The sequence below is a fragment of the Neopelma chrysocephalum genome, unplaced genomic scaffold (genome assembly GCF_003984885.1).
Source record: "Neopelma chrysocephalum unplaced genomic scaffold, ASM398488v2 Primary Assembly neopelma1_59, whole genome shotgun sequence".
NCBI classification, from domain to species: domain Eukaryota; kingdom Metazoa; phylum Chordata; class Aves; order Passeriformes; family Pipridae; genus Neopelma; species Neopelma chrysocephalum.
The window spans coordinates 18,892,933-18,914,254 of NW_020897714.1; the positions used below are offsets into that span (position 1 = coordinate 18,892,933).

The 21,322-nt window shown below is 52.3% G+C and overlaps 1 protein-coding gene across 3 annotated transcripts; it reads left to right on the top strand.

Annotated features, from left to right (window-relative positions):
* Positions 1-4,189: 4,189 nt before the first annotated feature.
* Positions 4,190-20,300, top strand: CARD10 (caspase recruitment domain family member 10). Of its 3 annotated transcripts, none has more exons than XM_027680288.1 (21): positions 4,190-4,259; positions 6,177-6,395; positions 6,764-6,901; positions 7,236-7,561; positions 9,284-9,466; positions 9,824-9,979; positions 10,121-10,246; positions 10,376-10,570; positions 10,669-10,806; positions 11,569-11,684; positions 11,938-11,978; positions 12,642-12,762; positions 13,242-13,422; positions 14,228-14,351; positions 14,703-14,943; positions 15,227-15,296; positions 15,656-15,755; positions 16,226-16,384; positions 18,038-18,159; positions 18,792-18,907; positions 19,154-20,300. In XM_027680288.1, exons 1-21 carry the CDS (start codon positions 4,253-4,255, stop codon positions 19,359-19,361), a joined length of 3,087 nt encoding a protein of 1,028 aa, XP_027536089.1. In that variant the 5' UTR covers positions 4,190-4,252; the 3' UTR covers positions 19,362-20,300. The 3 variants fall into 3 exon arrangements, 2 of the variants coding, with proteins under 2 accessions (XP_027536089.1, XP_027536090.1); XM_027680289.1 differs by having other exon boundaries at positions 15,662-15,755; XR_003533698.1 differs by lacking the exons at positions 18,792-18,907; positions 19,154-20,300 and adding an exon at positions 17,180-17,328 and having other exon boundaries at positions 18,038-18,138.
* The last annotated feature ends 1,022 nt before the right edge of the window (positions 20,301-21,322 follow it).

A 21,322-nucleotide genomic window follows, 5' to 3' on the forward strand; every position in this document is an offset into this window, starting at 1 on the left:
CTCATCCTAGTGACTCTAATCCATCCTTCTGCTCTAATTCATGTCTTCCTTGCCACCCTGCACACCTCTGATGCCCTAATGAGGACAGAGATGTGTTGCCAATACCTTACCAAAAAGATCCCACATGCTTTTGCCTCCTGTAGCTCCAGGCAATGGGTGTGTTCGTGTGGTGAGGGGGAGGAATGCTGAAGGAAATATTTGCTTGTTTTGCTATCTCCACATACAGATACATTTCCTTCCTGCTATAAAGGCCACTAATTTTTTTTGAGGGGGGACCTCATTTCTCCTCCCTTCTGCAGTCACCACTGTGAAGGGAATAAACCACTCTCAGCATGCCGCAGCAGTTCTAAGTCTGCTATGAAAAGTGTTGAGGAGAAGACAGTCAAAGTCCTTGCAAAGGTTGTTAATATAAACATTGAGTTTGATGAGTGTCATCAGGAAAAGGTTTTTTTTCCATGTGCATTAACTAATCTGGTGTGAAGCAGCGTATGAGCCGATTAGATCAGGCTGGAGTCGATAATTCTGTTTCACAAGTTGTTTTGCATTTTTGGCATTTGTTTTTGTTCCACACAGGAACAGAAACTGTAGAGAGTTTTTTCACTACACCAAATCATGTTGGGACAGCTATTGCAGGGTGGAAGTTATTATTAGGGGGATTATTTCAAACTTGCTTCCTCCAGCTGACTTGGGAAACCACCCTGGAGACCTTAGCAAACCTTCCCCCTAAAACTTCATTGGAAGCTGTAAGTCTTTGCAAATCACCAGGCTGCAAGAAGAACGGCATATTTTGATTGAGAAAAAAAAAGACCAAGCAAGGAATACATCGTTGAAGATGTTCTGCGCAGCTCACCTTATGGACACTGTGTGGGTTGGCAGTATCACAGTAAAGATACTGTGCTTCCCAAAACCCAGGGTAAGACTTTACAAAGCATCTAAGCTCAGCATCTGTAGCTGCAGCTTGAGCTTTATACTGATGGCATTTTAGCCACACAATCAGGAATTTATTGAATTCCTTCCCCGCCCTTCCTAAAGCTGTTTCCAGGAGGGGGCAAACAATGCAGTACTGTGGCATACTCAGCCCTGCTCTGAGCAGAACTGGCTCGCTCACCTTGGAGGGATCCCACTGACCTCTTAGTGCTATCGGTCAGCCCCACACCGCAAGGTCCTGCAGAAAACCCAACAGCCTGTCACACTCTGTGGGCCACGTGTGCTAAGCCCTTCCTCTGGTGGTGGAAAGGACATGGGGCTTACCATTTGCTAGCTTGTCGTAGGTTTCCTGTGTGAGCTAATGTGGCTTGGAAAGTTTTACCAGTGTGACTATTTTGGATAGGACTTGAAAAAAAGCAACAAACCCAATCAACAACCCAACAACAAAAAACACACCCAAACACACCAATGACATTCCTAGTATGAACTCAAGTGTGCCAGAGCAAAAGTAACTGCTACTGGTAAAGCTATTTTGGAACTGTGATACCTGGCTGTGAGCATGTACAGTCTGATGGAACTGTGTATCTCCAACAAATTGGGGTTGTCTTGTTCGACTGCAGCTTCCCTAAAAAGGGTGAGCTTTGCATCTCTGTGCCTCTACACCCTGGCCAAAAACAGGCATGGAACATATTCTTCCTCTCAGGAACTGTCTGTCTGATCTGTTGGGATCAGCTACCAGCTCAGAGCCTTTAGGGGTGGTCTGCTGGCTCCTAGGGTACCTGCTGAGCTCAGAGACTCTCCATGAAGGAGAACAGCTAGTGGAGCTTGTAAGAAAATAAAGGACATTAGTCATTTAGTCAGTCTAAGGACCTGTCCTTATTGAGGTACCATTCAATTATTGAATTATTTATTTTTTCTTGGACTTGGATATCTGAGACCCTTCTGTGGGCAAGCTAGGGTGAAGATAGTTCTTCAGCAGTTCTTGATGTGGGACCTGCTCTGTCTGATGTCTGAGTGCTCTGAGTCACAAAGCATGGCAGCCACTGCCTGTGGGGTCAGGGTGGGTGGAGGAAGAGGATTTCTTTGTCATTAGCCTTGAGTTTGTCTCTCTCTGTGTGAATGAGAGAAACCAACTCTTGCTTTGGGACTTTTATCAGGATTGGGAAGATCTTATCTTCTATCACCACATAATTCAGGAAATTGTTTCACTAGAGAGGGAGAGAGACCAGGGTTGTTTGTGAGAGAATAACTAGCAGGCAAAAATTGACATGGCCTGAGTCAGAGCAGGTTCCCAACAGGCAGCCTTGCTTGTACTTGCTTTTGATCTCTCAGCTGGATGCTTCTGGCTGGAGGTAAGGGCTGGAGAGAGGAGCTGTGCCCTGCTGCTAGTGGTCCTGAGTCAGCACGTGCTCTTTGGGCACAAGCTGTGCAGCGCTGGGCTTACAAGGGAGGCGAAGGGGCTGTTGGGACCTCTTGCAGGGGGGGTGAGTCAACAGAAAATTCATGTGCTCAGGGTGTCAACCAGTGCCTGTTGGGATGGATGCCATTCAAGAGCAGTTTGCTGAAAGCCCCACGTGCGTGCACGTGCCCAGTGTTTGTTCAATATCTTTGTGTATTTTGCAACAAAAAGGCCGTGTGCTTCGTGGCATTGCACAGGTACACTCACAGTTCTCAGGTGGTAGTTTTGCTTGATCTTAGAACTTAGCAGCACCGGGAAAGGGTCTTGCTAAAGCCTCTCTTCCCTCAAATCACCTTACTGAAGCTGGTGCAGGAGGCCTGTGTGGACCAGAGGGGATGCATCTGCCACCGGCCCTGGAGGAAAAACAAATGAAGAGGTTCAACTTGGGTGCAGCAGGAATCCTTTAGGGAAGGGAGTCCAGTTCATACCTCAAGATTGTTCCAGACTCCCCTAACTTTCATTTCTTCACTTATCTGAAGGAGGAAAGATTTTCATGCCAAGGTGGGGTCTAGAAGCTGCACTGTTGGGGTGCTGAGGGCACCTCCCTTTCAGGAGTGTGTTGGCAGGGGTAGGACCAATATAGGGCTCAGCAGTACTTTGGGCTACCCTGTGGGCTGACCCAAAGGCTGGGTGAAATTGGGGAATTCCCACTTCTTATGAGCTTCATATTGCATTGGGAATTTCTTCCATAGAGCCTGCACTGTCTGTCCTGGCCACTGAGGTCTGACACAGCTGAGAGTGATGAAATAAGAGTGAGATAGGGTTGCTAGAGAAAATTAAAAACACCTTAGCCTCGAAGAGGGAGGTATATGATGTTAGGACTGGCCCATGGTGTCCAATTCCTTCTCTCCAGAGCCCTCTGTCCTAGTGGTATGCACAGATACGAGCAACTGAGTACATGGCAGATCTGGAGGTTACTCTGTGCAAACTCTTTGGGATGCTGTGTGGACACACAAGTCCACTCGGGCCAGAGGAAGGCTTTCCCGCATCCCACCTGCATCCCACCCCTGGGAAACTCAGTGCTGGGTCAGGCTGGGGGTTACAAGCCCCTGCATGCCCTGGAGTACATCCAACACGCTGCCCCGGGGTGCCTCCACGCCCAGTTCCACCCACGGACACAGATGAGGACTGGAACCAAAGTCTAGCCTGCGGGACCTTTTCTTGCCCTGGATCAGGCTTCTTTCCAGCACCCTCAGTTTTTCCCCTCGCTTGGATCCCTCCTCCATCCAGAGCCAGCCCTACACCTGTGGTGACCTGGCTACAATTTCTGGAGCCCTTGAAGCAAAAAAAGCCCCTCCTTACAAACCTCTTCTCTGCAGGCAGAGCTGGGGCGGGGGGGGGGGGGGGGCCTGCGCGTTGCCCAGAGAGCCGCCCATCGTGCCCGGGTACAGCCCCGGCCAAGCCGGTTACCCCCCACTTCCCCCGCCCGTCTGTCGGGAGGTGAGGCCGGGTGAGTTTCGGAAGGGAAGTGGCTAGCGAGCCACATCCTTCCGGGGAGCAGCTCCATCCCGAGGCTGGGGAGCAAGGGGGGTTAGAAGGACGGGACACACGCAGAAAAGAACCCTTCCCCGGCTCGCCCAGGTGAGGAGCGGCCGGAGGCTCTCAGAAACCGGGAGTGGCCGACGGGGATCCGCCCCCGCCCCGCCGGTGAGTGCCCCCGCGACCCCCGGTGGGCAGAGATAGGCTGTCCATAGCCCAGGGGTTTGCCTGTTCCCTCCCAGCCGGCTGGAAGAGGGAGGGTGGCAGGGAGGGAGGGAAAGAGGGTGGGAAAGTGCGGCGGGGTGGGGAGAGCGCTTCAGACACACCTGCCGGGCGGTGAGGTGGAGGCGCGGAGCGGAGCGGGAAGCAGCCCTCCCGACGGCGGGAATGGCAGGTAAGGGGCGAGCTTCCGCCCGGGAGCGGGGTCCCGGGGGCGGTGGAGCCCCACTGTGCCCCCTCTCCCGCGGAGCTGGCGGCTGTCGCGCCCATCGGCATCGCCCCAGGGAGTGGGTTTCGCGTGGGCTCGGGCTGGGGGTGGTGGTGGTGGTCGGGGAAATGTTTGAGCCACTTTTCCTCTTCCTCGGCCACCTCCTCAGGAATGGCCTCCGGCTCGGCATTTCTCGAACAGCGCCTTCGGAGTGGCGAAAGGGAAGCGCTGTGTCGCTCCGCCCGCCCCGCCGCGGGAGGAGAGTACTCCGGGCGGGAAGGGGGGGTACTCCGGGAGCGAGGGGGGTACTGGCTCCTAGAATTTTCTGCCCGCCCCCACCCCACCGCCCTCCCGCCTCTCCCTGTCCGCCGAGCCTGCCTGCCGAGAAGCTGGTCGCTGCTTCCAGTTTCTTGGAGAAACACTTCGATAGTGATAAATCTGTAGCCAAGAAGCGGAGTTCAAAACAGCGCAACTGTTTTGACAATCTGTGTTGCGTCCTGCTGTTGCGTCGTCCTCCTGCGTACTTGTGTCCGTGTGGCAAGCGACCCTGTCTCAAATGAGAGTTTAGTTTCTGCAAGAAATGCTGTTTTTGTTCAACCTTGGACAATCCAGAACTGTATCTGTATTTAGGCTCTTAAGCTCTTAGACGCTGGAAACGAGACACTTGAGTATTTTTTGTGGAATCGACAATTCTCTTTTCCTGATGTTCTTCATCCACCAGACCCCAAGCCTCCTTTGTTTGTGTTTGGAGGATTAACTTCTGCACAGTTCTCTCAGCCATCCTCCTTGCTGTGCTACTTGTCTGTCTGAAATAGCATGATATTCTCACCACAAGAAAAGAAAAAATCACAACCCCAAAACCCAAAGAAAAGGACAAAGATTGAGACATTTCCTTCCCCCATGCAACATGAACCTCTACACCGCCCCGGCGATGTTTGTGTGCCTAGGGTACGAAAGCTGGATTTGATGCCAGCACCAGAGTGGCAGGTGACCGTGCGTGCTTTCGAGGAGTGATGGCTTCTAAGTCTCAGCAGATCTTTGCTGTGCTTTGCCTTGACAGCTAAAAGGATTTGTGGTGGCCTGTGGAGCAGATTTTATTTCTGAAGTGAAAATAGATAATACTGGTTGAGTTGATCCACAGCTGGGGAGAGAGCTCCTTGCATATACCTGCTCCATCACAGCTTGTAGGACTTAATGGAGCAGGTTCATTATGGCTTTAAGGGGTTTCAGCCCATTGACTTGAGGATCCCTCTTGTTTTATTTGGTTGGCAGAGTGGTTGTCTTGTTGCTATGTATTTTCAGGACTCCATACTGCTATGTGGAAGATATGTGAAAGACATGCTTATGTGATTCCCCCCTGATTCCAGTACTTGTAGCCAAGCTGCTCTTTGGAATGGTGCCCTTGAGAACTTCAGTTTGGTCACTGATGCTTGGGGCATACACAGGGCAAATAAATCCCGAGGGATTCATTCCCGAGCCTTTCCAGCCCCACTATGAGAAAGCACGTCCCAGGCTGTGAAAACTCTTGGTCCTGAGAGTTTCCCATTCTCAGGGATGGGGAAAAAGGGATGATGTGTGATGGTTGGGGGGAGTTTAAGAATGCTTCAGGGATGAAGATGTCATCTTCCCTGGACTTCCTACAGTAAATTTCCTCCCTTAAGGCACCACTTGCCTTCTGCATATCTAAGGCCCTAGGTGGACACTCAAGATCCTGCTGAACCGATTTGTATGAAAAATGTCTTCCAATGTATCTGAGTCCCATTTGCAAGACTAACAAATCATTTGCAGAATCATACCTTGACCCATGTTTTCCCATGCCTACTCACGCCTTCTGTGCTCCTCCACCATTTCTTGTCATTTTATCCTTTCCTTTTATCCTTCCAGCTGTGGAGAATGCCCCTCTCCGAGCCTGCAGCCTCTCAGAGCAGGAGGAGGAAGAAGACTCCATCTGGGAGAAGATCGAGAGTGCACGACACCAGCTGACCCGCTCCCTGAACCCGGCGAAGCTCACCCCATACCTGCGCCAGTGCCGCGTGATAGATGAGCAGGATGAGGAGGAGGTGCTGAACTCCTGCCGATTCCCTTGCAAGAGCAACCAGACAGGTGGGAGAAGACACAAACTTGCACTTAGTGTGGCCTGGTTTGTGGGGAACAACCTGTTTTTGATGCACAGTGAAGGCTACCCAGCATGTGGTGGTGGCTTCCTGCTCCCTCCCACTGCTCTGCTACTTCAGCTTTGTTGTTCTCTGAGGTGCTCTGCACCCAGACCTCCCTCTCATCCTCTGTGGGCCTACCCCTGCATGCACACAGATGAGGGCAGTGCTCTCACCCCATTCTCTCCTCTAGCCATTCCCATTTTTGTAGATGGAAGTAGAACTGGTAGAGATGCTACTTTCACATCATGAAGCTGGGCTATGCTGTTTTCTTTCTGTTTTGCACAGAATTCATCCTAACTCTTTCCCTTCTTCCAGGTTACCTGATGGACATCCTTCGGCGCCGTGGAAAGCGAGGCTATGAAGCCTTCCTGGAATCCTTGGAGTTTTACTATCCAGAGCACTACACACGGCTAACGGGGAGGGAACCAGCCCAGCGCTGCTCTATGATCTTGGGTAGGGGCTGGTCTTCTGTTCTCCCTTCAGTTGCTGCTTGCATGGGGAGGGCCAGAAATCTGTGCAGGTGCATGTGCATGTGCCTGCATGAAAACCAGGTTCATGTTACTGGTGTGTGAGGAACCCTGACAGCTCTGTGCTCTGCAACTGTCAGGAAGGGGGCTACATGTACAGGTGTGACGGACTGTGGTGCTGTAAGCCTGGGACAACAATGGCTGCAAACCCACAGGAGAGCTTGGCACCTCTTGGTGGAAGACAATGTTGGGCAGATCTGTTTTTTGGGGTTGTCCCTGTTTCAGCAACCAGGAACAGATTCTCCTTTGTCTCCCCCCAGATGAAGAAGGCCCTGAGGGACTAACTCAGTTCCTAATGATGGAGGTGAAGAAGGTGAGGGCTCAACGGAAAGAGCACCTGCTGAAGGAACACCAGCTCCAGGTGAAAAACCAGGCTTTGGAGCAAGAGCAGGTCCGGCTGGAGCAGCAGCTGAAGGAGCTTCTCAAGGTGCAGGAGCGTTGCCAGCGGCTTAGAGAAGAGTGGGACTCCAACAGTGTGGAGCTGCTGAGGCTGAAGGATGAGAACTACATGATGGCCATGCGCTATGCTCAGCTCTGCGAGGAGAAGAACATGGCCGTGCTGCGAAGCAGGGACCTGCAGCTGGTGGTATGATCCTGAGGAGCGCCAGGGTTGGCAGTGGGAGGTGGTGGGGGTCTGGCGGCTGAGAAGGATGCAGATGGATGTCCCCACGTGGTGCTCATGAGTGTGAAGGAGCTGATGGCAGGAGGGACGTGTGTTGGGGCTCATGCCCCTGCTTTTGATGGGAATGTGCCCTGCAGAGAGGCCGAGTCATGGGCACAGTGCAGGAGGCTCACCGCTGCCCTGGGGCAGCTGGAGATACATCACCAGCTCCTGCCACAGCTGGAGGTACATTACCTAGAGGAGCCAGAAGTAGGGGTGATTCCTTCCCTGGCATCTCTCAGCTTTCAACCTGGCCACTGGTACCACAAGATGCCCTGTCTGTTCCTGCCTGCGCTTGTTGCCCTGTGCTGCCTGCTCTGTCCAGGTGGCACAGGTAGGCAGCTGATTCTGTCAAGCTGTGTGCTTGTATTTACCTTTTCCCTGGGAAAGGGCTTGCGTTTTCCTCTCTCTAGTGAGGATGGTGGCTGTGCAGGCAGCTGCACTGGGTGCCTGTGTGCTGTCTGGAGCTGCCCAGCCCACCTTGCTGATCTTAGGAGCCTTTTGGCCCAGACTCCATCCCCCCAGCCGCTCCCCACCGCCTCCTCATCTCTCTCATGACGTTTGTAAGACTCATGCCCTGCATAGCTGAAGGAATTCGTGACACTGCATTCCAGCTGCCAAGCTCTCACCTCCAGCAAACATGCGCCCATTTCCTGCCTGGGCAAGGACAGCCCTACCCTGAACCTATTAATAGCTGACGATTTTCAGTGCTCTGCTGCCTCCTGGCATTCCCCCTACCAGTCTGGGCCTGGACCTCTCACACAGCCTTGTGATTACCTTTCATTCATTCTGTTCTGCCAGTGCTGGGATCCTCCCTTACCTTTTATGTGGTATTCCTGCCAATGCCAGCTCTCCGGGGCCTCTGTGGAGAAGGGAGGTGAATCACTTGTAGGTAACTTGGGCTGAAGAAATCCCCCTGGAAGCAGGGTCTCAGCCTGCCCTCCCCTCCTGACTCTGGGGTTCAGAAATGACTGGTTCCCAAAAGTCATTCTAGATCTTTTGTGCGGATTTACAGAAGTAATTCAGTTCCTGAATCCCTCCTTGGCAATTTTGGCAGTGCTTCTTGGTGGCTTTGCACCATTTCCTCTCAAAGCCTTACTTAGATGTAAAACTCCTGTTCTTTCATCAATCTAATCAGTTGTTATAGGTCTGTGAGGACCTCTCTTCCTCCTTGACAGCCTCAAACACTTCCCAGGCCAGAGGTGGCCTCCCCACACTGAATAGCCTCCAGTGTTTTTTTCTGCTGTGAATTTGTTTCTCAGCTGCTCTAGGAGCCTTTGAGACACTCACAGCTGCAGGCCCTGGCAGTGCATCAGAGGTCCCATGTCCACACATGGACCACCATGTACAAGGTCACTGGGGATGCCCCAGGGTAGCAAGAAAGTTGTTGCACCAAGAGAGGATCCTGAAACTGTATGTGCTCATGCAAGTATGTTGTTCTCCTTTCCCTGAGGGAAAAGCTTTTTTGTGCAGCTGTGCTGCTAACCCTGGCCCAGCGGTAGGATACTCCTTCACATGGTTGCCCAGCCTTTGCTTTACTCACCTCTAGGCCTGTTTTCTGCCCAGCGCCTTCTCTGCTGCACTCTCCCGCTAAGGCAGAGGTGCAGGGCTGTGTGTGTCAGACCGTGTTTCTTCCTTGGGTTACAGGTGGACCAGCTGAAATGCAAAGTCTCCAGCCTAGAGGAGGAGTGCAGCCTGCTGCGGAAACAGGCATCTGCGCTGCCCCAGCGGGAGGCGGAGGAGCAGGGCCCCCCTGACGCTGTGTCTGAGCTGTGGGCTGAGAACCAGCGCCTCACGGCATCGCTGCAGGAGCTGCAGGGCATGTTGCAGGTACCTGGCAGGGCAGGACAGGCTCCAGGTCACCTCCTTTCCTGGGCCACCCCCTGTGCTGGTTACATAGGCACTGGAAAGAGGGGGAAATCATTATTTTGGGCTGGCTTGTCCTGTCCTCTGAGCATATTGCATGGCTGTGGTGGCTGCCATTGCTTCTGGGTCTGGGTAGTGATGAGTCCTTGTTTCCAGCCCTGTAACTCTTGGATGTGCTCGCAGGTGTGACTTAGTGCCTTGGAGTGCACAGTAGATCAATGCAGGAGTGATGATGGCAGTTGTGCCAATCTGCCAGTCGTTGCCCTGGTCTGGTACTCCCTTGGTGCTTCTGGTGAGTGACAGTACCTTCTCACCTTCTAGACACCCGGTGAGGGTCCAGTGCCAGGCTCTGAGCAGATCCTGCTGGACATCCTGGAGCATGACTGGAAGGAAGCCCAAGACGACCGGCAGGATCTCTGTCAGAAACTCAACTCCCTGCAGAATGAGCTGCAGTGGGCTGAAGAGCTGAGGGATAAGGTAGAGCATCCATCACTGCCCCCATCACCATTCCCCCTCCTTGCACACCTAGCAGGGCCTGGAAGAGAGGGAAGGGAGGGGGCTGTGAAGCCACAGCAGTCACTTGCAGGAGGGCTAATGCTTGCTGCTTGCTGTTACCAGTACCTACAGGAGGTAGAAGATCTGCAGCTGAAATATCGGACGTTGCAGAAGGACTGTGATCTCTACAAGCATCGTATGAACACAGTGCTCCTGCAGCTGGAGGAGATCGAAAAAGAGCGGGACCAGGTAAATTGCTTTCCACCTCCCAGCAGGGCATTTGTCTCTGCTCTGGATACCCTTTCCTTCTCCAGTGAATCTTGTCCATCCATGCCAGGGTGGCAGTTCTCTGCCTTTTCTCACTTTAGCTCCTTGCAGGCAATCCAGAGCCGTGATGGGGTACAGCTACAATATTCCCAGAGCCTGATTGAGAAGGACCAGTACCGCAAACGTGTGCGGGCCCTGGAGGAGGAGCGGGATGAACTCCTAAGCAAGCTAAGCCAGGCAGAAGGGCTGAACAGCACGCTGGAGACACAGCTGCAGCGGTGCCAAGGCAGCCGCATCCTGGGCAAGGTGAGGGTGGCTAGAAAGAAGAGGGAAGAGAGAAGGCAGAGGGGTCAGAACTCATTTCTGGGGGATATAATGGGATGATGGAGTCCCTTCTCTCCCAGATGTGCAGCTCTTCCTACTCCCTCTGCTCCAACCTCAGCAGCACCTGGAGTCTCATAGACAACGCTACGACTGGACTCATGGATGCTCTGGGGACTTCTGTTACCCCATTCCCAGGGGATTCAGCTGTTCAGAGCATGGTGAGTGCTTGGCCGTGAGAGGCTGACCCTCAGCATGAAGGCAGCGGAGACCCACACTGCTCAGGAAGGGCATTTGGAGTGGGTTCATCATGGGGCTGTGACTTGGTGGAAGGCTGGGCGTGGGGTGGTGTGTAAGGTGTGAACAGATCTAGGTTGCAAAGCTTTGCTCTCTCAGTCTCTGACAAACTGGCCTATGTTGCAAAGTGTGCAGCACTCAGCTGAGTGGGGAAGAGGGGGAAGGAAAACTCTCTTTGTCCTGTATGACATGCTAGAAATCAACAGCCTTATGTAATATATTATCCTCCCCAAAATACTGTTTAATCTATGCATGCTTGGGGAGAAATCCAAGCTCTTTTGAATCCTGTAACAGCATCACATTTTTTTTAAGAGAGTCGGGTTCTTTCCTTTGACTCCTTGAACTATCATCCTAGAGCACCCAAAAATGGGCAGTCCCACAGGTTACTCACACCTCTAGGTGCTCAGTGGCTAGAAGTGAAATATAAGGGCAAGATTGGATATTCTCTTTATCTGCTACTGCTCCCACAACTTGTACGTTGCAAAAAGATGGGGATGCAGAGCCATGGATCTCTGTTTGAGCTATCTGCTTGGGAAAACAAGGTGCCCCTGGGAGTTTGGAAGGATGTAGGTTATCCCTAAAGATGGATGTGGTATCCAAGGAGCTGTTTGCAACCTGGTCTGATGGGAGGGGAGAGGTGGTGCTGGGTTGATGTTAGCAAGCATCTCTCTTTCACTCTGCCCAAGGACGTGACTCCTGAGAGTGAGAAGGATATCAACCGCCTTTCCACCTTCCCCTTCCCTCCTTGCGTTGGCTCCATCCTCCGTCGGCAGCGGGAAGATAGGTGCATGCCCTACAAAAGGTGATTGCTGGGAGCTACTTGAGTCTGTGTCTCCTCTGTGGGGTTTGTGGGGGCCAGGGAGAGCTGCCTGGCAGGGTTAGGAGAGAACCTGGAGTGGGAACTGAGAGTGGGAAGGCTGGCTAGGAGCTGTGTGCTGGCTGTGGGGGTGCTTGTAGGTGGCGAGGAAGCCTGTGGAGGTGGGATTGAGAACACAATGCAAACAGGCTTTGGAAAAGCTGCAGCCTTACAGATCCATTTTGTGTTTCCTTTGTAGCTTGTCCTGTGGCTCATTTAGCAGCATTGAAGATGGAACAGGTACCAGGGTGGGGGCTTTCCACAAAGAGGTTAGCTAAAAAGAAGTGGTGGCTGTGGGGAGAGGGGTTGGACAACTGACCCTCCCTCACACCTTTGTGCAGCTCAGTGTGGGGGCTCTGCAATTGTAGCAGGGTGCTATGGACCCACACATCCCCCCATGCCTTGTCAGGCACAGCAGCTGGAAAAACTGGCTTTTCCTCTGCAGAACAGGTAGCTATTTTATTCATGGAAAGCTGTGTTGATGGTGTGGATTTGGGGGAGTAGGTAACAGGAGAGGGAAATGCCCTTGCCTTGGTTTGTTATTGGATATTCCCTTTGTCTGCTACTGCCTGGGTGATGGGTTGTAAATCTTCTGGAGTAAAGCTCCTGATGCTGGCAGGTCCTGTGGTGGGCACTGGTGGCTGATCTCTGGGCACATCCAGGTGGCCCAACCTGCTGCTGCCTTCTGACCAAAATGCTGACAAAGGGAATGAAGATTTGCTTGTTGGAAAGCCCTTCCCATGAGGGTGACTGTTCAAAGCCTCCCTGCAGCCTCAATTTTCCAGTCAGATGCTAGAAAACAGCCAGGAGATGGTGACAGATCCTTGCCACCCTGAGAACATTAGCTCTCTGCAATGTTAGGAGAAGTGATGTGCTCCCTCTCTCCCTTTTGCTCTTTCCTAGGCAGCGGTTTTGCTAGCACCTTGCTTGGGGCCTCCTCCTCTTCTTCCAGCAGTACCTACACCAGGGTGAAGTCTGAGATCTGCTTGTCCACATTTCCCAGCCGCAAGGAGGTCACCAGGAGGTGACTGCTGCTCTCTAACCTAGGCACTCTGTGCCAGCTGCTTGAGGGGACATTTTGTGGTGTCAGGAGACCATGCCTGGGAGACCCTTCCTTTCTGCCTCTCCCCTTGCAGGCTCTTTCTCACTAGTGAGAGAGGAGAAAAATGAAGACCCTACAGTCCTTGCTTCCTAGCAGGACTTCAATTCTTGTACTGTCCCATTTGTTATGGCAGGGGTGGGGATGTTGCCCTGGGCTGGACATGCATATGTCTAGGTATGGAAAGGACCATGGGGGCCCAGCTTGGCTTCAGTGTTGGGGCTGGTGGGATGGAAAGGGCTGTGGGGGTTTGTAAGCTCTGTGTGCCCTGGTGATGGGTACACTGTGAATCACGAGCTCTGCACTGCAGTAAATACCCTGTAGCTGGACACAAGGCATGGGGGACTGGGTCTTAGAAAAGGCAGTAAACTTCAGTTGCCAGACTTGGCATTTCTCCTTGCCAGGTCACTGGTGGTACAGCTCACTAGTGTGGGTCACCCCAGCAACCTTTCACCCCAGGAGAAGAGGCTCGGATCAGACATCTCCATCCTTGGAGGGAACAGGACAGGGATTTATGTCCAGTGGGTCAAGCCAGGCTCACAGGTTGAGGATGCAGGACTCAGGGAAGGGTGCCGGCTTATTGAGGTGAGTCTGGGAAGGGCTCACTTTGTGGGTTTGCAAGGCACCTGGGATGTTGTGAGGGGTGTGAAGCAATCCCCAGTGCAAGCTGACCTCTACCCAACTTTAAGTCCACCTCCCTTTCTCTTGTTTCCCAAGACTGTTCCCTGCCTAGAGCTTTATACAGCACAAACACCCATCAGGTCTCATGGCACTTGAGTGTACCTGTGCATATAAAAATGCTGAGACCTTCTGAAACACTTCCTTGAGCTGTGGGTGGGGAGAAACAAAAATGAGTCACACAGTTAAGATGTGTATGTCCCTGGAGTTGTCTTTCACCTTTTAGGTTTTCAGAGCAGTTCGCATCCTGCACATGCCCATTGCAAAGCAATCAATTTTGGAGCAAGATCTCTCAGACCTTTGTGACCCTCCTGAGCTGCAGAGAATAATTGCTCTGAAGAAAGCTCCTGGAGGGAAGGAAGGGCATTTGTTTTGCTAAGAATGACACCACTTGAAATACAACTACACTGCTTGAATTAATATCCCACCTGTAACTGAAAACAAACCAGTGCTCCTGCTCCCACATGCATTCATGCACACGCATTTCCATTCATGGCAGTCCAGCATCCAGACTGGGTAGTGGCCAACAGCAGGTATTTCAGAGGCAGAGGAGGGAGCCAGAGGCAGACTGAGGATGCCTTGTCCTCAGGTATAGCTTTTCCCAGGCCGGTCTCACTCTGTAACATTTCTTGCGTAACCCTGATGGGTGAGGAAGCTTGGGGGGAGCCTGCTCTTCCAGACGTTCGGTCTAACAACATTGGGTCCTTGCTAGCTGAGGGTGCCATCGCTGAAGGAAGAGGTGCTTTCCCTGGAGAACTGCACACGGGAGGTTGCCTACCTGAGCCTGCTGCACTGGGATGAGCCCTCTAGTCTCATCTTTCAGCTGGACCTGGAAGGTAAGGTGCTAGCAGATGGGTCTCCTTTGAGCTTGAGCTCTCTACCTCCCGTTCTAGACCCTCCACCCAGCCCTGGAGATAAATCTCAGTTATTCTCTCTCCTCTCCTGTTTGGTCCTAGGCCACCATGTCTGACACAGGTTGGCTGTAGCTCCAGTAGCTTTCCCTGTCTGGTGTGACTTGTGCATCCTCTGAGTTACGGGATGGAGGTACAGACCTTCTGTCTGTTTGCCTCCTCTGCACCCCTCACCCCAATCTGTAGTGTCACAACTGTGCTGGGGACTGGCCTATCTTATTGGTGATGGTTGTCTCCTGTGTCACCACCTGCAGTGACCCATGTTTTGTGCTCCAGGATACCAGCCTCTGCGAGAAGCCCTGGAAGAAGGGAAGAAATTTTCTGGAGACTCATTCTACGTACGCACCAACCTGTCCCTCCTGGAGCCATCAGACCCTTATGCACTGTGTGTGAAGTGTCGGGAGATCCTCCATGTCACGGACACCATGCACAAAGGGCGTCTGGAGTGGTACTGCTCGCGCGTTGACCCCTTGACCATGCGGGACCTGGACAAGGGGACAGTGCCCAACTACAGCAGGTAACTAGGGTGAGGAGGAAGGCAGGGGGTACCTGCTCCATTTATCTGTGGTGAACATCCCCTAGCAGTCACGATGGGTGCAGACTGGCCTCTCAATGGTGTGGGATGCCCAAGCCTTGCATGGGGACCAGTGCGGTAGTGTTTGGGAGCCCTTGAGAGACCGGGAGGTTGAGTGATATACCTATGCTTCAGCAGGTCTATAGGGCTGGTGAAGAAGATCACAGCAGGCTATGGTCCCTGGGGCCTTTGGAGTTGCTTGAGTGCAAGCTCTCTGTCTTTTCAGGGCTCACCAGCTTTTGAAGATCCAGGAGAAGGGCCAGATGCCTGGGCAGCAGAGAGGCCACAGAAATAACGTAAGCCAAAGAAGCAGGTGATGAGAGCCATGTGAGAGCCATCCCACCACCTTAGCATGCAATCTGCCCCACTCTTTTGGTAAAGCAACCCATACAGAGGTGGCAGATGGGTTAGAAAGCAAAGCAGGGGCTTATAGCCCAGGCAGTGTTACTGCTCTGTGGCTGCTTTTCTACCACTTCCCCACATCTCAGGCTGAACCTAATGGGCAGCAGATCGAAGCCCGTACTTTTTGTAAGGGTGCTCCATCCTTTTTGCCAGCGGGTGTTCTGCAGCCAGTTCTCTGTGTGTGTGTGTGGGTGGGTGTGTGTGTGTGAAAAGGTCAATGCTCTCAGCCTTATTCTCTTCACTTTCTCCTCAGCTAAAGAAACGGGCCTTGGACCAACTGCGCTTGGTGAAATCCAAACCACAGAGGAGCCCAGAACAGCCCCCTCAGCAGCTGTGGCTGGACCCCTGCTCAGGTGAGCTGTTAGCCCTGCGCCTGCCCTGTCATTCTTGGAGACCCAGTTGTGCCCTGTGGGCACTGAAGGGACACTGGCATCTGGGATGCCTCAGTCTTTCTGCCCAGGATCCCTCTTATAGCTCTCCTAATGAAATTTTGAGAAGTTTGTGCATATTTAAAGTCTCTGTCCCTTTCCTCTGGTTTTCTGGGGCTTTCCATTGCTGCTGTCATTCTTGGGGTCATCTAACTTTTTATGGAGAATAAACTGGTGTGTAACTCAAGGGGGTCACAGGAAATGGGCAGGGGGTCCACATCTAGGGTTATCTGCCCATGAGCAAATGTTGTAACCGGGGTAGGATCTTTCCTGGGACGTGAGATGGTTGGTAGGTGCCTACATAATTCAAGATGAGGGGGTGGCACAGGAAGAATGGGATGATCTGTAGGCTCGTTCTCACCTTTGGCTTTCTCTTCTTCGCTCCTGTCTGCCAGACCCAGACATGAACCTGAAGCCTTACAGCCTGGTGCGCCCTGTAGTGGTCAAGGCACCCCGTCCTGTGGTGCTGTCACCAAACTGCATTGTACCACGGCTCATCAGGAACCTGCTGGACTTGCCCACCTCTCGCCTGGACTTCCACGTGTGCCCAGCAGGTAGGCACAAATGAGTGGTTGGCACATCCAGGGCTGTTTTAGTAGCCTGTGGCTGAATGAGGTAAAGAACAAGAGTCTCCTCCCTCCAAAGGCTACTTTCCCTTTTTATCTCCTGCCACTTCCTAGCCATACAGTGGGAAGCTAAGATGTTGCCCAAAGAGGACAGCTCCCTCTTTCCTTCTTGCTCCTCACTTCTTCACTGCTCTCCTTTCCCAGTGTTTAGAGTTCTTCCTTTGCCAACTGCAGGACTGAAAAATGGGTCAGTATATTTTTTGGAGGGTGATTATGAAGGTACTGAAAAATCTCTGTTTTGCTGAAAAAGCATGGCTCGGAAAATTTTGGCCACTAGGCTTCTTAGCTGAGTGAGTTGGCCATGTATCCTGTCCTGCTGAGCCCTCTGCAGGGTCCCCCTCACATTGCACGGGGACCTGCTTTGATGCCTTTACTGCAGATGGGAATTGACACTGAGGGCAAAAACCATCCTCCTCTGCCAGTTTTGCCTGCTGCATGGGAAGGAAAGTAATCTATGAGCCCCAAGCCATATCTCTTTTCTTTGCTGCCTCTGTTTTCCTTTGAAGAACTCCTCAGCCAGCTGATCTTCCACAGGAGCCTGCTGCCTGCCAAGGAAACAGGGCTTTGCAGGATCCATCTGTACCTAGGAAGTACCTGTGCCACCAGCCAGAGGTAGCAGAGGATGCCCAGCCAGCCTTGGTCTTGGGATAACTGAAACCCAGTTATCTGTACCCAGTTCCAAACATGCCTTCTCCTAAATATATTACTTTGTTTCTATCTTAGGAATGAGCAGCTCCTAAAAGCCTTATTATATTCCCTGCTTGTGTTTCCATGGCAGTGTGAGCAGCTGCCTAGAGCAGTATGGTCAGCAGGTAAAGCCCAGCACCTGCTTCAGCCACACTGGGCTGCAGAGCCTGTGGCTCCCAAGCCAAGTGTGCATTGTGTCAGCTTCTGTTGTGAGTTACTGCATTTGGCAGTCATTGCTTTGACCACGCTGCAGCTTGCTGTACTGCCAGCTCTGCCTGCAGTTTTCTGTCTCAGCATCACCTCTGCTGCTCTCCTGCCTGGCGCTGGCTCGGCTGCTGGGTGCTCTCCCTCTGCCTCTGAGCAGGGGAGGTGGCTCAGGCTGCCACTAGCAAAAGGAGGTTCAACTTGCTCCCCATCTTCCTCCCACTCTCCCATGCCAGAATGCACACTCTTACCTCCCCACAGCCGTGCTACTCACTGGAGCCATCTATGAGGCCATGTAGCTCTCAAACCCTGCAGAAAAACTAACTGGCAAAAGAGAGTGGTTATTTTTCTGCCATACACTGTTGGGAGGGTTGGGATGGTGGAGCAGTGGGGAGGAGGGTGGATAATGTCTGTGAGCCAGTTTAGGCTGTTGTGGTGCAACATAAGGTGCTGCTCTTGCCGTGAAAGGTGTCTTCAGCTGTGATATCTTGTTTGTTCCATACCAGAAAGCTGCAGGAGATCCATGCCAGCACATAATGTTGTATAATTAGACTTGGTCTCCAGAATCCATAAACACTGGACTCAGTAAGCACCTGCACAGCAGCAAACGTGCAGGATCAGAGGTAGAAAGTATTGCAAGAGGGAGAAGGGACTGACGTCTCCCTTTTCATATCTCCTTTTGGCTCGCAGAGAAGCTGGCAGGAGGAGATCCCAGTGCTACCCATGCTCAGGAGTACTCTGTGTCTAGAACTGCCCCACAGGACCCAAGGGAGAGCTGGCAAATCCGCATGATCCGGGAGGCGATGGAGAAGGTGCTGACCTGTTTTGTCTGCAGAGAGAGAGACAGGATGGGGCATCTCATTCAGATTGGAGAAGAGGAGAACAGGGGAAGAGGGAGAGTGAGGTGGTGATAGAGAAGGAGCTGCTTGCTTGGGGGCTGTGTAATTTGGAGAGTGTTTTAGATCCAGGTGCTGTGGAGTTGTGGAGCAGATATGGACATTTCCTTCCCTGAGTCTCTGATGAGCTCAGATAAAATAAATGGCAAATGAGGATTCGTGGGGGAGGTGGTGGGACATGCCATATGCAGAAATTACCTGCCTGCTCTCATATTCCTCATCTTCACCAAAGTGGCAGCAGCTCTGCTCAGGGCAGACAGAGAAGTGTGAGGCTGTGGGTGACAGCAATGACAAAGGGGATGTGAAGATGGGCTGTGGCTGAGAGAGGGGTCCAGTGGGCTCTTGGTTGGCAGTGATGGAATGGGCGACCCTGCTCTTTAATTCTCCCCTTCCCACTTGATAGTGTCCATAAATCTCACTTTTAATGGAATTAGTATTGGAAAAGCAATGATATTACACAGTATGGGATTTGATTTAATGTAACTGTCAGGGGCTGGGGTTATTTTTTCTCCATTTAAATCAGTAAATCTATTCAATTTCCCTTCCAGAATAAACACTGCCTGCTACAGCTGGGAGTTCAGGGTGTGAGAGATCTAATTAAAAGTGAAATATACCCCATCGTTATCCATGTCGAGGTCACTGAGAAGAACGTTAGAGGATTCAGGTAAGAAAAGACAGAGTGGCATGGATGAAGGGTATCACGGGAGGAGAGATGTTCAGAGGCTTGGCTCTGTTCAGAGGGAAAACAAGGATCAGGTGAGAGCACTTGATATGTGTGTTGGGGTTGGCTGCTATGAGGGGAGTAAAGGCAGGAAAACTGGCTTTTTGTACATGTGAGGGAGTTCCTGGGTGGTTTTGTCACCCCATCTCTCTGTGCCAAGGGTAACATTTGTCCCTGTGTTTTCCCCAGGAGCTTGCTGGAGAAGGCGGGCCAGCGGGACTCTGAGGTGCTGAAGGTGTGCCGTAGTGTGGAGCAGGCTCTCCACACTCTGCCGTGCTCTTGGGCCCGTGTGGAGCCCCATGCCTGGACCCGTGCCGAGGAGCTGCCTAAGGTTGTTCGTGGATGCATCTTTCAGGAGCAAACCCGCCCGCTGTGGATTGAGGAGGGCAATGACTGAGCTGGGGGTAGCAGAGCGGGTACTGCCAGCTACTGTCCCTAAGAGCTGTTCTCGGAGGTCCCTGCCTCCCTGAGCCCCTCCAGGTAGCGTGTTCTTCCTCCCCAGGGGGATGCTGGCAGCAAAGACCCCCAAGGGTAGCCTTTCTGGTCCCCTTGAGGGCCACCAAGAACTGGGAAGTAACACATACTGCCTCCCCCATCTGAGCCTTCTGTATTTTACTGGAGAGACGTCTTCTGCCATCACGGTGGAAACCACCTTCCTGGGCTGCTCCCCATTACCTTGGGCTGCCCTTGTCGCTGGTATGTGGTCAGATTGACAGATAGGGAACACAGGGGAAAAGTGTGGGATCAGGCTGTGTAGGAGCATCTCTCACACACATTTGAAATCCTTCTCCCATCACCACCATCTCCCCTGCCCTGTGGCACTGTGTGCTCTGCATCCCCTCTTCCCCTGTCTACCTCACCTCTGGCCCCAGGGCACAGGGAGCGTGGCTTATATGCCTATGCCTCACTGTGGCTGGAGTGACACTAAGATTGCAACAACCCTCGTTTTATAGGAGCTGTACTCTTTATTGCTTGTAAATTATTAATGGAGCCTTTTATTGGCAAACCATGTGTAAAGGAAAATTAAATACCATTCATAATGGGAATGGGTGGCAGGCTATGGGCTTATGTGTTACTGGGAAGGTATGGTTGATGCACAATGGGTTATTTTTCTTCTCCATTAGGCCAGCCCTTTAGGGGAAGGAGGGAGCACTGACTTTGCTGTGATAGGGCAGCAAGAGGTGTAGGTAGAGGACAGGCTAAGTGTGCCATAGACTAAGTCCCCTCTTTTTTCTACTTGCCCCCTGGCATTCAGTCCCTTGCCTCTCCCCAGCACTGACGTTGGCCAGGTTACTTTAGGAAAGTCAGGGAAAAGCTCACTTGATGTGTCTGGCTGAGTCCCTAGAGGTTCACATCCCTCCATGCCCTGATTAGCGTTAAGTGACGAGCCAGTTACCTCATCCTCCTGGGGGATGGCAGGGAGACTGAGCCCAGCCAGGCTGCTAAGAGAAGGGGGGATGGTGCCCCTGAAAGAGGTGGTTCTCACCTTATCATGGGGCCAAGCGTAGGTTCAGACTCTGGCAGAGGGAAGACAGAGGGTTTGGGTAGCTGCAGCAGTGCTCACCTATAGTCCTGACTCCTGACCAATTGCCATTATCAGACCCACTGTGGGAAAGGGGTGCCGGGATACCCATGCCGTGGAGAGGTGGTGGTGGTAGGTGGTCTTTCCTGAGGCGTGCAAGAAGAAAATTAAATCTGTGGCTCTGTGAGACTTCATGGGGCGTGTGGTCAGGCAGAGAGCTGGGTCCACTGATTCTGATGTTAATGGGAGAAGATGGGCAACCAGAACCAGTGTCAAGTCCTCTCTGTGTCCTCCTTGCCCCTGTGATTTGGCACTGCTAGTGCCATGCACTTTTGAAGCTCTGAGCAAAGATTAACTTGCTGATGTTCACGAGTCCCCTGTGAGGTGTTATTTCAGGCTCTAAACCAGTTGCCTCTGTCTTTTATGAGGACGACAGTGAAGGGGGGAGGAAAGAAAATGAAGATTTTAACTTGCAGTCACTAAAATATAGAGCAAAATCCTAGGTCTGCCCTGGAGCCATGCAACTCTCCTCTCAGGGAAGGGGGAACTGGCATACACATAGCTCCAGATGAAAGCTCCCAAGTGACACCCACTCTGGGGGATGCAGCCTGAGCATCCCAGCACAGCCAGCCTCCTGGGAGGGTACTTGCCCTGTAGGCAAACAAAGTGGGACTGTTGTTGAGCTGATGAGAAGACAAGTCCCAAAACAAGCTCCCATCCATCCTGTCATGGGTTTGGAGATTAGAATTTGCAACTTTGCAGGAAAAAACGTAGTGCTTGAGTGTCCAGGAAAAACACTCTGTATGAGGCGCTCTGACTCAGGGCTTGAAAATTCC